Consider the following 13,832-nt stretch of genomic DNA (forward strand, 5'->3'; position numbering starts at 1 on the left):
TTCTATAGCATCACCACATAGGAAAAACACTGTGTTCCATCCTTGAGCTCATTATGCAAAACCATGAACTATCAGAAAATCTCTATTTAAAAAACAATAATTTCAAGTACAAGGATTCAAAGTAAATCATCATGCCTATCAATCTCCTTAAAAATAATCTACACATGATAAACAAAAGTTCAAAAAGCTAATTTTATATCAAACAACAAAAACACTAAGTTAACAAGTCACATGCTAATGATGGGATTAAAAAAAAAGGCTGAAGATTTTTTGAATATTGTAAAGCTTCTGTAGCTACTTCACTATTGTAATTATTCCATCAAGAATTCCATGTTCTGTTTAAGGTAAAGATTAATGCAAGACTAAGGTAAAAATGAACATGGTACAGCTAAATTACACTTCTTCTAATAACTGGGTTGTCTTAAATCAATATTGCACTAGTCTTGTTCCTAAGAACTACACTGCTTCACAAGAACCAAACCAATACACAACAATTCTGTATATTTTGTTCTGTTGTATTCAGAAGATAATCTACCAGCAAGAGCTCCTGTAGTTTATAATCTGGTCTACTGTAGTTTTAATACTTCATAAATTCTGACAAATTTAACAGTTTGAGGGTAAAATGTCAATGCCTGTGACCAAACATTTTTAATTAATATTCTCCTTGTCAATACTCTTTAATGGTACATTTATCAATAAAGTTCTAATAATTAGTAATGCAACTGAAAAAATGGAACATCACATTAATATTTGAGTTTGCTGATTACACTGCAAGCTATGCTCTATAAAATGCTACTGTCACTTATAAAGTTACTATTTAAGGACTATACTTTGCAACACCTTATTTCGTGCATATCCCCAATAATTACTCACATGTGTAAGGGTCTGCAGAATCAGACATATTACAAAAAAAATACCACTAAACTAGGAGATATATATATACACACACACACACACTTACGCTCAAGTAATAGCTAGAGGCAAACCATGTTGGGGCCCCATTGTGCTAGGCAAAATACAAAACAATTACAACACAGCTGTCCTCTGATCCCGTTACAACATGTTTAAAGTCTAAAGCATGAAAATGACTCTACCTTGGTTAAGTGACCCATTTAAAAACGGTTAGGTACTGCCCACACCTACAAATTTTAAGCCAAGTTATGCCTTGCAAACTACTTCGTGTTAAATAAAAACATATCTACAAACAGTTGTTTAAATGTTATTTGATATTACACAAAAAATGTTTGGGAAACTGATAAGGTGGTTTTAAAAGCCCAAATTTGAAGTGGAATAACCTTAGCATAATCTGATTGTATAGAGGCTTTTATACATCAGTCTGAATGCAAGAGCACTTTTAAAAGCAAACTCCATAAATGTTTGTATTTTTATTTCACTGACATTATGCATACAATTAAAAAAAATTGCTGCTCTATAGAAGTTACTTAGTATAAGCTCTGGAAAAAAAAAATCTGAAAATCTAAGCTTTGTAATTCATGCTACCATATACCAAGAATTATTTTACCTGTGATGGACTGACAATGGGACAACAACTATACCACGTATACCTCCCAAAACTTATTAATCAATTTCCTAAACAAAAGAGGTGAATGAAGTTGTTATGGGTTTTTTTGTTTGGTAGGTTTTTTTAAACTAATATTAACTGTTCTTTAATTTACTGGTGACAATCTTTCCTGATACAGTTGATTCTCTTGTATTCACTGGTTAGCTTTTCTTAGAATGCAAGACTGGTGTGCACAAACCACTTTTTACCATTGCTGTATCTGTAGGCATATACTAGGGGTACAAAAGCATTGCAAACATTAGCATAAGTGCAAGTTTCAATAATGTTACATAGCTCTGAAAGTGGTTATAACTCAATAAAAAGCCAAAAAGAATGGTATTTGTTATTAACAGACACCCAAAAGCCTCGTCAGGAGGATCAGGATCCCACTGTACAAACACATAGCAAAATAAAACCTCTTCCCCAAAAGAATTATATTCTCATTAAAGACAAGGCACAACATGTCAGGAACAAACAATCCAAAGGAAGATATTGATGATTGTGCATGGAAGAAAGACTGAGTTTAACAATAATTAAAGAAAGAATATCATCATGTGGCTACAGAGGCTAGCAATATGCATAACTAGAAGGTTCTGAGTTAACCATATTTTAACATCAGCGTTTTTAAAAATTTCTTACTCAACAATTCACATTCTTTTTTCCACCTCTTGAGAAAAGTAAACCTGAACTCTATTATTTTGGTGGGGGGGGGAGAGGGTGTATTTGTTTTTTTTATTTCCTCTCCCACACCACCTGGAATACAGGCTATACCCAGTTGCTTTCCACCTTATCTTATGAGTTACCATTTCACTAATAAACATCCTATACTCTACCCCTCCTCCCCCTTGGGTAGCTATTGTGGACCCAAGAGTTCTCCCGTTCACTCCACTAACATCCCTGCAGCTATAGCGTACAATAAAGCAAAAAGGCATTTTCAAATAAAATGTCATTAATACAGACAGCAAGTAATTGTTCTTTCTATTCATATTTAATTAAGATTAAAAATCTGTAGTTAGTTGCAACTGTTCAATCTGAACAATTGATACCTTAAGTGTTGTAAGATTAAACCATGCAATCTAAGTACAAAGTGAAAGTTGTCAGCTACCAGTGAGATGGGAAGATAGCATCTATGTTATCAAGCCACCCAGCATGTTGCATTTTCAGCTAATGCTTTTCTTGCAAGGCCAGAAAAAGTCCCCTCTCCGCCCCCCCCCCCGCCCCCCGATCGGTGCAGCGGGGGAACGGCTGTAAAACCATAAAGACAGCTGACGTTCAGACACAAGAGCCCAGAGTGCAAGTCCTACAGATAACCACATTGCATGAACTGTTTGCTGCTGAAATGGCGTTTGTCATTACGAAAGATGAGGGGGAAAAATCCACACGCAGTTGAAGAGGCACAAAGCACAAGGGCATGAAGTGCCAAAGCAGGCAGGGGCGGGGAGAGAAGACTGTTTACCCCAGGAGATGGTCACACATGCAGGCAGCACAGGCAGGGGACACCCAATCCGTTGCCTTGACATCTCGTATTCAGATCAATGCAGCTGTGTGGGGAACGCACGCTTGCAACAAACGATGTTAAAGAGCAAAATAAACACGGAGCTGAGCCGCGGGGAGGGGCTAGCGGCGGAGCAGCCCCACGGGCCCAGCGGGAGGGAGCAGCCCCACGGGCCCAGGCTATAAAGCCCCTGGCAGCTGCACCGAACAGACAAAGTTGCTGCGCCGCTGCTCGAAGGAGCAGCAGGGTCCCTGTGTGAGCCCCGACCAGCCGGACTTCGGCCTTCGCGCTCACACCCCCCTCCGGGCACTTACCAGCGAGAAGAGGTTGGAGTGACAGTCCTCCAGACTGGCCCCGTTCGCCACCCAGTTCGCCGCTGCAGTCATGATCCTCGGCGAGCCCGGCCACCAGAGCGGGGCATGTCTGAGGAGACGGGCCCGGCAGGAAGGAAGAAGCGCCCGGGGCTCCCTGGGTCAGCCCGCTCCGCCTGTCACAGGGCCGCCGCCGCCGCAGTCCTGCCCCTCGCTGTGTCCCCAGCACAAGCACCAGCCCGAGGACGGGGCAGTGACCGGCAGGGGGCGCTCCACAGACTGGGGCCTCGATCCGCCTACCCGCCCCCTGCCAAATAATCCACGGCAAGCCGAGCCGACCGGCCCGAGGCCCGCCGCCAAGGGGCTCCGGCCGCCCTCCGGCCCGGCGCTCCCAGCCCCGGCCGCCCCGCTCCTCCGCGCGCCGCTTCGGCCCCCGGTGCGGGGCTCGCCTCAGGGGGTCTCTTCCCGCGGCCCAGCTGCGGCCCCTGCAGGGGGCAGCTCAAGCGGGGGGGCCTGGTCCGGGCCCCAGGCAGTGGCGGCGGCTGCTGACGGGGGGCGCTGTCTCGGCTGCGGCCGTGTCTCCTCCCCTCCCCGCCCGGCCGCCCCTCGCTGCTGCCGCCGCTGGCGGTGGGTGGATGGTGTTTTCCTGCTGCCGCCGCCACCGCCTTGTTTACGCTCCGCGCGGGGCTCCCGGTGCTGGGGGCGACCGGCGGCAGCCGCGGACCAGAGCGCGCGCGCTGTCCCTGCCCGTCCTCGCCGCCCTCGGCTTGGCCCTGCCCGCCCGGCGGCCCCGCTCGCCAGCTCCTCCTCACACACTCGCCTCTGCCTCTCCACTCTGACAGCAATGGCGGCCGCCAGGCACAGTGCGCCTCGCCATTGGCCGCCGCCGTACCACGTGAGCCGTTCTGAGCGGAGGGGGAAGCGACCGCTCAGCTCCCTCCTCCGTCTCCCCCCGCCCGCTGCCTCCGAGACGTTCCACTGGGGGCGCTGTAGAGCAAGGAATAGGCCGCCTTCTGCTGCACTGGGTGGGCCCCCAGCACCTAAGGGCCCGCTTCCCATGCAGCAGGTGGTTCCACACCCACCTCCTACAGAAGAGCAGGGCCAAGATTCAGTACTTCAGCTAGGGCTTGGGAGTAAGGCCCGGAGCTGCAAAGCCAGTGCAGCTACTAGGCAAGAGTGCCAAGAGCTGCGATAGAGCCCTTATCTCCCCCTCTAGTCCTTAGTTAGGGTACTGCTGGTGCGGACACCTATGTTACAGCTCTGCTTCAAGAAAAGGAGGACTTGGGGCGCCTTGGAGACTAACCAGTTTATTTGAGCATAAGCTTTCGTGAGCAAAAGCTCACGAAAGCTTATGCTCAAATAAACTGGTTAGGCTCTAAGGCGCCCCAAGTCCTCCTTTTCTTCTTGCGAATACAGTCTAACACGGCTGCTACTCTGAAGCTCTGCTTCAGGAACTAATGGCTATAGCCAGACATAGGTCACCTGTACTTTAGTCCTTCCCATCACCCACACTCAATAGCAGCAGGGGAAGCAGTTAGCAAACAGCCTCCCTGAACCTCTCCTTCCTCATCCATAAAATGGGGATAATATGTTTTAGAACAGCCAGTCCATGCTCCATAAATATTTCACCTTATTATCTCAAATTCATATTTTCAGACTTTTTAATACAGTCTCTTACAGTGAGGGCTTATAATAACAGAAATAGTCCAAAGTCATTGTCTATGATAATACTGAGTGGTGTAGACAGAAGTAGCATTTTTTTTTAAAGAGTGAGTGGCTACAGAGCACCTGCCCACACACAAATATCACATATGGGATTCTCTATGGTAGGAGGGAACTAGCACTGAGAGGGCAAGGTGCATTGCTTCTCCCCTTTAAACCTGTAACGTGAAGGAAATTTTCATATTTAGAGAGAAATAAATATTTGTCACATGATGTGCGTATATAAAGAAACTCCAAAGTTATTTTAAAAATACAAGCTATTCTGAGTATCTACATTCAATAAAATGAGAACTACCAGCTCTAAGAAATGCCATTTTTACTATATTTTTAAACAGCAATTCTTACAAAAGTCCAGGCCCAATGTTGCATGTTTAGGTTTGTGCTGTTGGAAAGTTTTTATAGCAAACATTTGTCTGTATTGTTTACACTAAACATTCCACTGAACTTGAGTATACCTGAAAGTTAAACTGACTATAAACAACGGACTGCAAGGGAATTCAGGACCTAGGATAAAAAAAAATACAAAAACAAACAGCATAAATAGCCAGATGTGAATATTTGATGTTTCAACTTAAATATTTTTTCAGTTTATAAACATTTCTCAAGTTCACAATGACCCTTTGATACTACCGTAGAAGCCTTATTTGTCCAGGCAGAATAGGACTGTACTAATTGGATTTCTCATTGGCTACCAGAAGGTATCAGGAGTGGTGGTGTTAGTGTGTAATATGTGTGATTAATTTACATTCACTTAGCAACCCACATTACAGCTTAAAAGAATTGAATGTACCACAATTTTAAATGATCTGTTTTTCAGTAAGAAAAGAGATTTTTCTCAGTCTTGCTTTGTATCAAAGTGTCAAGATGGAAGCTTTCTACATCACACTTTTTTTTTTTAAGCAAATTTACTCTTTTAATTTGTTGTAACGATTAGCATCTATCTTATAACACTAACAGAGAAGAATTGAGTGTACGTCAAGAATGTTTGTTTGGAAGAAAACTTGTGTAACAAATCCATAGCCACATACAGGCCACACAGCTGCTATCTAAACTGCACACATGCAATGCTTGGGATGGAACTTAGACTCTTGGTCTCCAGCAACAAAGGACAAACTCCACTAACAGTAATAATCATAGAACTAGAAGGGACTGTGAGAGGTCATCTTGTCCACTCCCCTCCATTCATGGCAGGATTAATTATCTAGACTATTCCTGACAGGTGTTTGTATAACCTGCTCTTAAAAGTCTCCAGTGATGGAGATGGTTGGTTTGACAGGATTTGTTTTTGACAAATCCGTGCTGACTGTTACTTATCACCTTATTATCTTTTAGATCTTTGCAAATTGATTGCTTGATTATTTGCTCCATTATCTTTCTGGGTACAGAAGTTAAGCTGACTGGTCTGAAATTCCCTAGGTTGTCCTTATTTCCCTTTTTATAGATGAGCACTATATTTGCCCCTTTCCCATCTTCTGGTATCTCTTCAGTCTTCCATGACTTCTCAAAGATAATCGCTAATGGCTCAGATATTTCCTCAATCAGCTCCTTGAGTATTCTAGGATGCATTTCATTAGGCCCTGGTGACTTGAAGACATCTAATTTGTCCAAGTTATTTTTAATTTGTTTTTTCCCTATTTTAGCGTCTTCTGATCCTACCTCATTTTCACTGGTATTCACTATGTTAGATGTCCAGTCATCACCAACTGTGGTGAAAACCGAAACAAATGTCATTAAGCACCTGTCTCATTTCCACATTTTCTGTTATTTTTCCCACCTCATTGAGCAGGGCTGGATTATCCGACAGGTAGACTAAGCACATGCTTAGGGCACAAAAAAAAAAAGGGGGGGGGTTGATATTTGATATTTTTTAAAAAGCATAGAAGTAGTCATCATAGGAAAAATCAGAACTTCGTTAGACTTCCTTACACTCCACTACAAACTCTTCCCCCGTTTTTCTGTTCTCTTTTTATTACTTATCCCCACCTAAACCAGGGGGGCGTCCTACTAACGTAGATCGAAATAATGCAAGGAAATCAGATCCTGTCATGTATTGTGGCTCAGTTTGACCCATTTTTAGCAGCCCATATCTCAAAATATGGGAATGCTGGCAAAGGTAACCCATCATACTTATCCAAGACAATATGTGATGAACTCATTGGTCTAATGAGTGACAAAGTTAGTTCAGCTATTGTGGATGAAATAAGTACTGCTGGGTACTTCAGTTTATCTGTTGACTCTACACCTGATCTTTCACATATTGATCAATTGAATATTGTATTAAGATATGCGTCTCCCACAGATGGAAAACCAATTGAACTATTTATAATATTCCTCAATTTGAAGAAATGGCAAATCAAGTACTGCATTATCTGTGCCAAGTTTGCAAAATAGATTTCTCAAAGTGCAGAGATCAATCTTATGACAACGCTGCCAGCATGTCAGGGCGTTATCAAGGAATGCAGAAGAAGCTTTTAGAACAGAACAAATATGCCATATTCACACCATGTGCTGCACACTCTCTCAATCTTGTTGGCCGCAGTGCTGTCGATTGTTGTCCGGTGGCAGTAAGTTTTTTCTCAAAAGTCCAGTTACTTTATACATTTTTCTCTGCCTCAACAAACCGATGGGCAGTTCTTAAAACATATTTGGGCAATGATCGTGTGTTGAAATCTCTTTCTAATACTCGCTGAGAGGCACATGCAATGGCAACAAGTGCAATTCTGGAGTCTTACTCAAAGATTGTGGATGCATTAGAAAGTATAGCTGAAGACCAATCACAAAAGGGAGAAACTATACGAGAGGCAGAAAACATTGCAAACAAGATGCAAGAACTAGAGTTTGTATTCATGTTGACCATGTGGAATGAAATTTTACAACACTTTTACCACACAAGTCAAGCTCTTCAAGAAAAAGAATTGGATTTGAAAACATGTGCAGACCTCTGTCAATCATTAGCAGACTACTTACACACTTTGAGGAATGATTTCGAAAGATTTGAAGACATATAAAAAGATATCTCGCCTGATACTAACTACAAAGAAGCCAGTCCCACAAGTGAATCATGAAAAAACAAGCAAATGATAGCAGTGCAACAGAAACAATATTGAATCCTAGAGACAAATTTTGCGTATCTACTTACTGCGCTATAATTGATACACTTGAAGCTCATATGAAGAGGAGAGGTGAAGTGTACAAAGTAGTATCAAGTAGATTTTCTTTTCTAAACGATATGGACTTATCTGATGAACGATATTCACAAGGTTCCCAAAAGCTAGTTGACTCATACCCTGTAGACTTGAACATGAATCTCTGTGGAGAAGTACGGCAGTTCTACTGTTATATGTGCGCAAAGTTTAAGGAAACAGGAAAAATGAAATTCAGTCACATTGATCTTCATGACACAATAGTGAAAGATGGAATACAATGTATATTTCCAAATGTAGAGATCACACTACGTATTTTTCTAACATTGATGATTACCAACTGCTCCGCAGAACACTCTTTTTCTCAGCTGAAAAGAATAAAAAACCCTCAGAGAACAACAATGTGTCAGGACAGACTTGATTCACTTTCCCTATTGTGTATGGAAGCGGACATGCTTCCTCGAGTCAGCTTTGAGGAACTTATCCAGAATTTTGCAATCAGAAAATCTAGAAATAAGCTATTTTAATTTCAGTATACATGTAAGTTGTGTCATTTCAAAAAATAAAATTTTATGGTATAGAATTGTTTTTATTTTGAATTACATATGGGGGGCACCATAATCTTTTCAGTGCTTAGGGACTCTAAAGGTCTTAATACGGCCCTGTCATTGAGTAACAGGCCTACCTTGTCCTTGGTCTTCTCTTACTTCTAATATATTTGTAGAATTTTTTTTTTTGTTACCCTTTAGGTCTCTAGCTAGTTTGATCTCGTTTTGTGCCTTGGCCTTTCTAGTTTTGTCCCTACATACTTGTGTTATTGTTTATATTCATCCTTTATAATTTGACCTAGTTTCCATTTTTGTAGGACTCTTTATTTGTAGGTCATTGAAGATCTCCTAGTTAAGCCAGGGTGGTCTCTTGCCATACTTCCTATCTTTCTTACACAGTGGGATAGTTTCCTCTTATGCCCTTAACAATGTCTTCAGTTGTTTTTACCCTTAGACTTGCTTCCCATGGGATCTTACCTATCAGCTCCCTGAGCCCTGGTCTACACTAGGACTTTAGGTCGAATTTAGCAGCGTTAAATGGATGTAAACCTGCACCCATCCATGTGTTGAAGCCCTTTATTTCGACTTAAAGGGCTCTTAAAATCAATTTCCTTACTCCACCCCTGACAAGTGGATTAGCACTTAAATCGGCCTTGCCGGGTCGAATTTGGGGTACTGTGGACACAATTTGACGGTATTGGCCTCTGGGAGCTATCCCAGAGTGCTCCATTGTGACCGCTCTGGACAGCACTCTCAACTCAGATGCACTGGCCAGGTAGACAGGAAAAGAACCGCGAACTTTTGAATCTCATTTCCTGTTTGGCCAGTATGGCAAGCTGCAGGTGACCATGCAGAGCTCATCAGCAGAGGTGACCATGCAGAGCTCATCAGCAGAGGTGACCATGATGGAGTCCCAGAATCACAAAAGAGTTCCAGCATGGACTGAACGGGAGGTACGGGATCTGATTGCTGTATGGGGAGAGGAATCTTTGCTATCAGAACTCCGTTCCCGTTTTCGAAATGCCAAAATATTTGTCAAAATCTCCCAGAGCATAAAGGACAGAGGCCATAACAGGGACCCGAAGCAGTGCCGCGTGAAACTTCAGGAGCTGAGGCAAGCCTACCAGAAAACCAGAAAGAGGCAAATGGCCACTCCAGGTCAAAGCCCCAAACATGCCGCTTCTATGATGAGCTGCATACCATTTTAGGGGGTTCAGCCACCACTACCCCAGCTGTGTTGTTTGACTCCTTCAATGGAGATGGAGGCAACACGGAAGCAGGTTTTGGGGATGAAGAAGAAGATGATGATGAGGTTGTAGATAGCTCACAGCAAGCAAGCGGAGAAACCAGCTTTCCCCAACAGCCAGGAACTGTTTCTCACCCTGGACCTGGAGCCAGTACCCCCTGAACCCACCCAAGGCTGCCTCCTGGACCCGGCAGGCAGAGAAGGGACCTCCGGTGAGTGTACCTTTTAAAATACTATACATGGTTTAAAAGCAAGCATGTGAAAGGATTAATTTGCGCTGGCATTCACTGCTCTCCTGGATGTACTCCCAAAGCCTTTGCAAAAGGTTTCTGGGGAGGGCAGCCTTCTTGCGTCCTCCATGGCAGGACACTTTACCGCTCCAGGCCAGTAACACGTACTCAGGAATCATGGTACAACAAAGCATTGCAGTGTATGTTTGCTGGCGTTCAAACAATATCCGTTCTTTATCTCTCTGTGTTATCTCAGGAGAGTGAGATATCATTCATGGTCACCTGGTTGAAATAGGGTGCTTTTCTTCAGGGGACACTCAGAGGTGCCCTTTCCTGCTGAGCTGTTTGCCTGTGGCTGAACAGAAATGTTCCCCACTGTTAACCACGGGGAGGGGGGAGGGTTGAGGGGGTAGCCACGCGGTGGGGGGAGGCAAAATGCGACCTTGTAACGAAAGCACATGTGCTATGTATGTAATGTTAACAGCAAGGTTTACCCTGACAGAGTGTAGCCACTGTTTTATAAAATGTGTCTTTTTAAATACCGCTGTCCCTTTTTTTTTCTCCACCAGCTGCATGTGTTTCAATGATAACAGGATCTTCTCCTTCCCAGAGGCTAGTGAAGATTAGAAAGAAAAAAAAACGCACTCAAGATGAAATGTTCTCCGAGCTCATGCTGTCCTCCCACACTGACAGAGCACAGAGGAATGCGTGGAGGCAAATAATGTCAGAGTGCAGGAAAGCACAAAATGACCGGGAGGAGAGGTGGTGGGCTGGAGAGTAAGTGGCGGGCTGAAGAGAGGGCTGAAGCTCAAATGTGGCGGCAGCGTGATGAGAGGAGGCAGGATTCAATGCTGAGGCTGCTGGAGGATCAAACCAGTATGCTCCAGTGTATGGTTGAGCTGCAGCAAAGGCAGCTGGAGCACAGACTGCCACTACAGCCCCTGTGTAACCAACCGCCCTCCTCCCCAAGTTCCATAGCCTCCACACCCAGACGCCCAAGAACACGGTGGGGGGGCCTCCGGCCAACCAGCCACTCCACCACAGAGGCTTGCCCAAAAAACAGAAGGCTGGCATTCAATAAATTTTAAAGTTGTAAACTTTTAAAGTGCTGTGTGGCATTTTCTTTCCCTCCTCCACCACCCCTCCTGGGCTACCTTGGTAGTCATCCCCCATTTGTGTGATGAATGAATAAAGAATGCATGAATGTGAAGCAACAATGACTTTATTGCCTCTGCAAGCAGTGATCAAAGGGAGGAGGGGAGGGTGGTTAGCTTACAGGGAAGTAGAGTGAACCAAGGGGCGGGGGGTTTCATCAAGGAGAAACAAAGAGAAATTTCACACTGTAGCCTGGCCAGTCATGAAACTGGTTTTCAAAGCTTCTCTGATGCATACCGCGCCCTCCTGTGCTCTTCTAACCGCCTTGGTGTCTGGCTGCGCGTAACCAGCAGCCAGACGATTTGCCTCAACCTCCCACCCCGCCATAAACGTCTCCCCCTTACTCTCACAGATATTGTGGAGCACACAGCAAGCAGTAATAACAGTGGGAATACTGGTTTCGCTGAGGTCTAAGCAAGTCAGTAAACTGCGCCAGCGTGCCTTTAAATGCACATTCTACCACCATTCTGCACTTGCTCAGCCTGTAGTTGAACAGCTCCTGACTACTGTCCAGGCTGCCTGTGTACGGCTTCATGAGCCATGGCATTAAGGGGTAGGCTGGGTCCCCAAGGATAACTATAGGCATTTCAACATCCCCAACAGTTATTTTCTGGTCTGGGAATAAAGTCCCTTCCTGCAGCTTTTGAAACAGACCAGAGTTCCTGAAGATGCGAGCATCATGTACCTTTCCCGGCCATCCCACGTTGTTGTTGGTGAAACATCCCTTGTGATCCACCAGGGCTTGCAGCACTATTGAAAAGTACCCCTTGCGGTTTATGTACTCGCCGGCTTGGTGCTCCGGTGCCAAGATAGGGATATGGGTTCCGTCTATGGCCCCACCACAGTTAGGGAATCCCATTGCAGCAAAGCCATCCACTATGACCTGCACATTTCCCAGGGCCTCTACCCTTGATATCAGCAGATCTTTGATTGCATGGGCTACTTGCATCACAGCAGCCCCCACAGTAGATTTGCCCACTCCAAATTGATTCCCAACTGACTGGTAGCTGGCTGGCGTTGCAAGCTTCCACAGGGCTATCGCCACTCGCTTCTCAACTGTGAGGGCTGCTCTCATCTTGGTATTCATGCGCTTCAGGGCAGGGGAAAGCAAGTCACAAAGTTCCATGAAAGTGCCCTTATGTATGCGAAAGTTTCGCAGCCACTGGGAATCGTCCCAGACCTGCAACATATGCGGTCCCACCAGTCTGTGCTTGTTTCCCAAGCCCAGAATCGGCGTTCCACAGCATGAACCTGCCCCATTAGCACCATGATGCATGCATTGGCAGGGTCCATGCTTTCAGAGAAATCTGTGTCCATGTCCTGATCACTCACGTGACCGCGCTGACGTCGCCTCCTCGCCTGGTATCACTCTGCCAGGTTCTGGTGCTGCATATACTGCTGGATAATGCGTGTGGTGTTTAATGTGCTCCTAATTGCCAAAGTGAGCTGAGCGGCCTCCATGCTCACCTTGGTATGGCGTCCGCACAGAAAAAAGGCGCGGAACGATTGTCTGCCGTTGCTCTGACAGAGGGAGGGGCGACTGACGACACGGCTTACAGGGTTGGCTTACAGGGAATTAAAATCAACAAAGGGGGTGGCTTTACATCAAGGAGTATTTCAGGCAGGACTTCATGGAGGGTTCCAATAAGAAATGGTGCACCTAAGTAATTGTTCTTATTGGAACAAGCAGGTTGGTCTGGCCTCTGATTGATACATGGCTAGATTTACCTCACTGCACCTTCTCTGTGAGCAACTGCAGTGTGACCTAGAGGAATGAGTCCCCTAGACGGGGGGAGGGGGGAAAGCAAATGAGTACAAAACAAATCTGGTCTATTTCTTGTTTTGATCCACTCCATCTATCTTTTACATCTTTGGCTGGCAGCAGACGGTGCAGAAGGACTGCATGCCATCCACATCTCATGGCTGCTCGGCAGAAGATGGTACAATAGGATTGCTAGCCATCCTCATCTCTTGCCTGCCTGGCAGAAGATGGTACAGTAGGACTGCTAGCAATCCGTATCTCCTGCCTGCTCACCATAAGATGGTTCAATAGGACTGACTGCAGGACTAAAGAGAATGACCTGGTCAAGTCACTCCAAATTTAGTCCCTGCGCACATATCTGCCCAGGCGCTCCTGGCCGACGTGGCCAGGAGCACCTCGGACATGACTATGACGGCTACCAGTCGTACTGTACTGTCTGCTGCCACAAGGCAATGGGTTGATGCTGCTGTGTAGCAATGCAGTACCACGTCTGCCAGCACCCAGGAGACATACGGTGATGGTTACCTGAGTGGGCTCCATGCTTGCAGTGGTATGGCGTCTGCACAGGTAACTCAGGAAAAAAGGCGCGAAACGATTGTCTGCCCTTGCTTTCATGGAGGGAGGGAGGGAGGGAACGGGGGCCTGACGATATGTACCCA

At 45.2% G+C, this 13,832-nt stretch overlaps 1 protein-coding gene across 4 annotated transcripts in view; it reads right to left on the minus strand.

The window, feature by feature from the left end:
* Positions 1-4,253, minus strand: part of MED13L (mediator complex subunit 13L) — a 442,112-nt gene extending 437,859 nt beyond the window's left edge. For 2 of the 4 annotated variants that reach the window (XM_073312881.1, XM_073312880.1), the window contains exon 1: positions 3,371-4,252. In XM_073312881.1, coding sequence (XP_073168982.1) covers positions 3,371-3,442 — 72 coding nt within the window. In that variant the 5' untranslated portion in view covers positions 3,443-4,252. Of the gene's footprint in view, positions 1-3,370 lie in introns of all 4 variants that reach the window. The other 2 variants (XM_073312882.1, XM_073312883.1) reach the window with 1 other exon arrangement.
* Between the last annotated feature and the right edge of the window lie 9,579 nt (positions 4,254-13,832).

The sequence above is a fragment of the Lepidochelys kempii genome, chromosome 15 (genome assembly GCF_965140265.1).
Source record: "Lepidochelys kempii isolate rLepKem1 chromosome 15, rLepKem1.hap2, whole genome shotgun sequence".
In the NCBI taxonomy this organism is placed as follows: Eukaryota; Metazoa; Chordata; order Testudines; family Cheloniidae; genus Lepidochelys; species Lepidochelys kempii.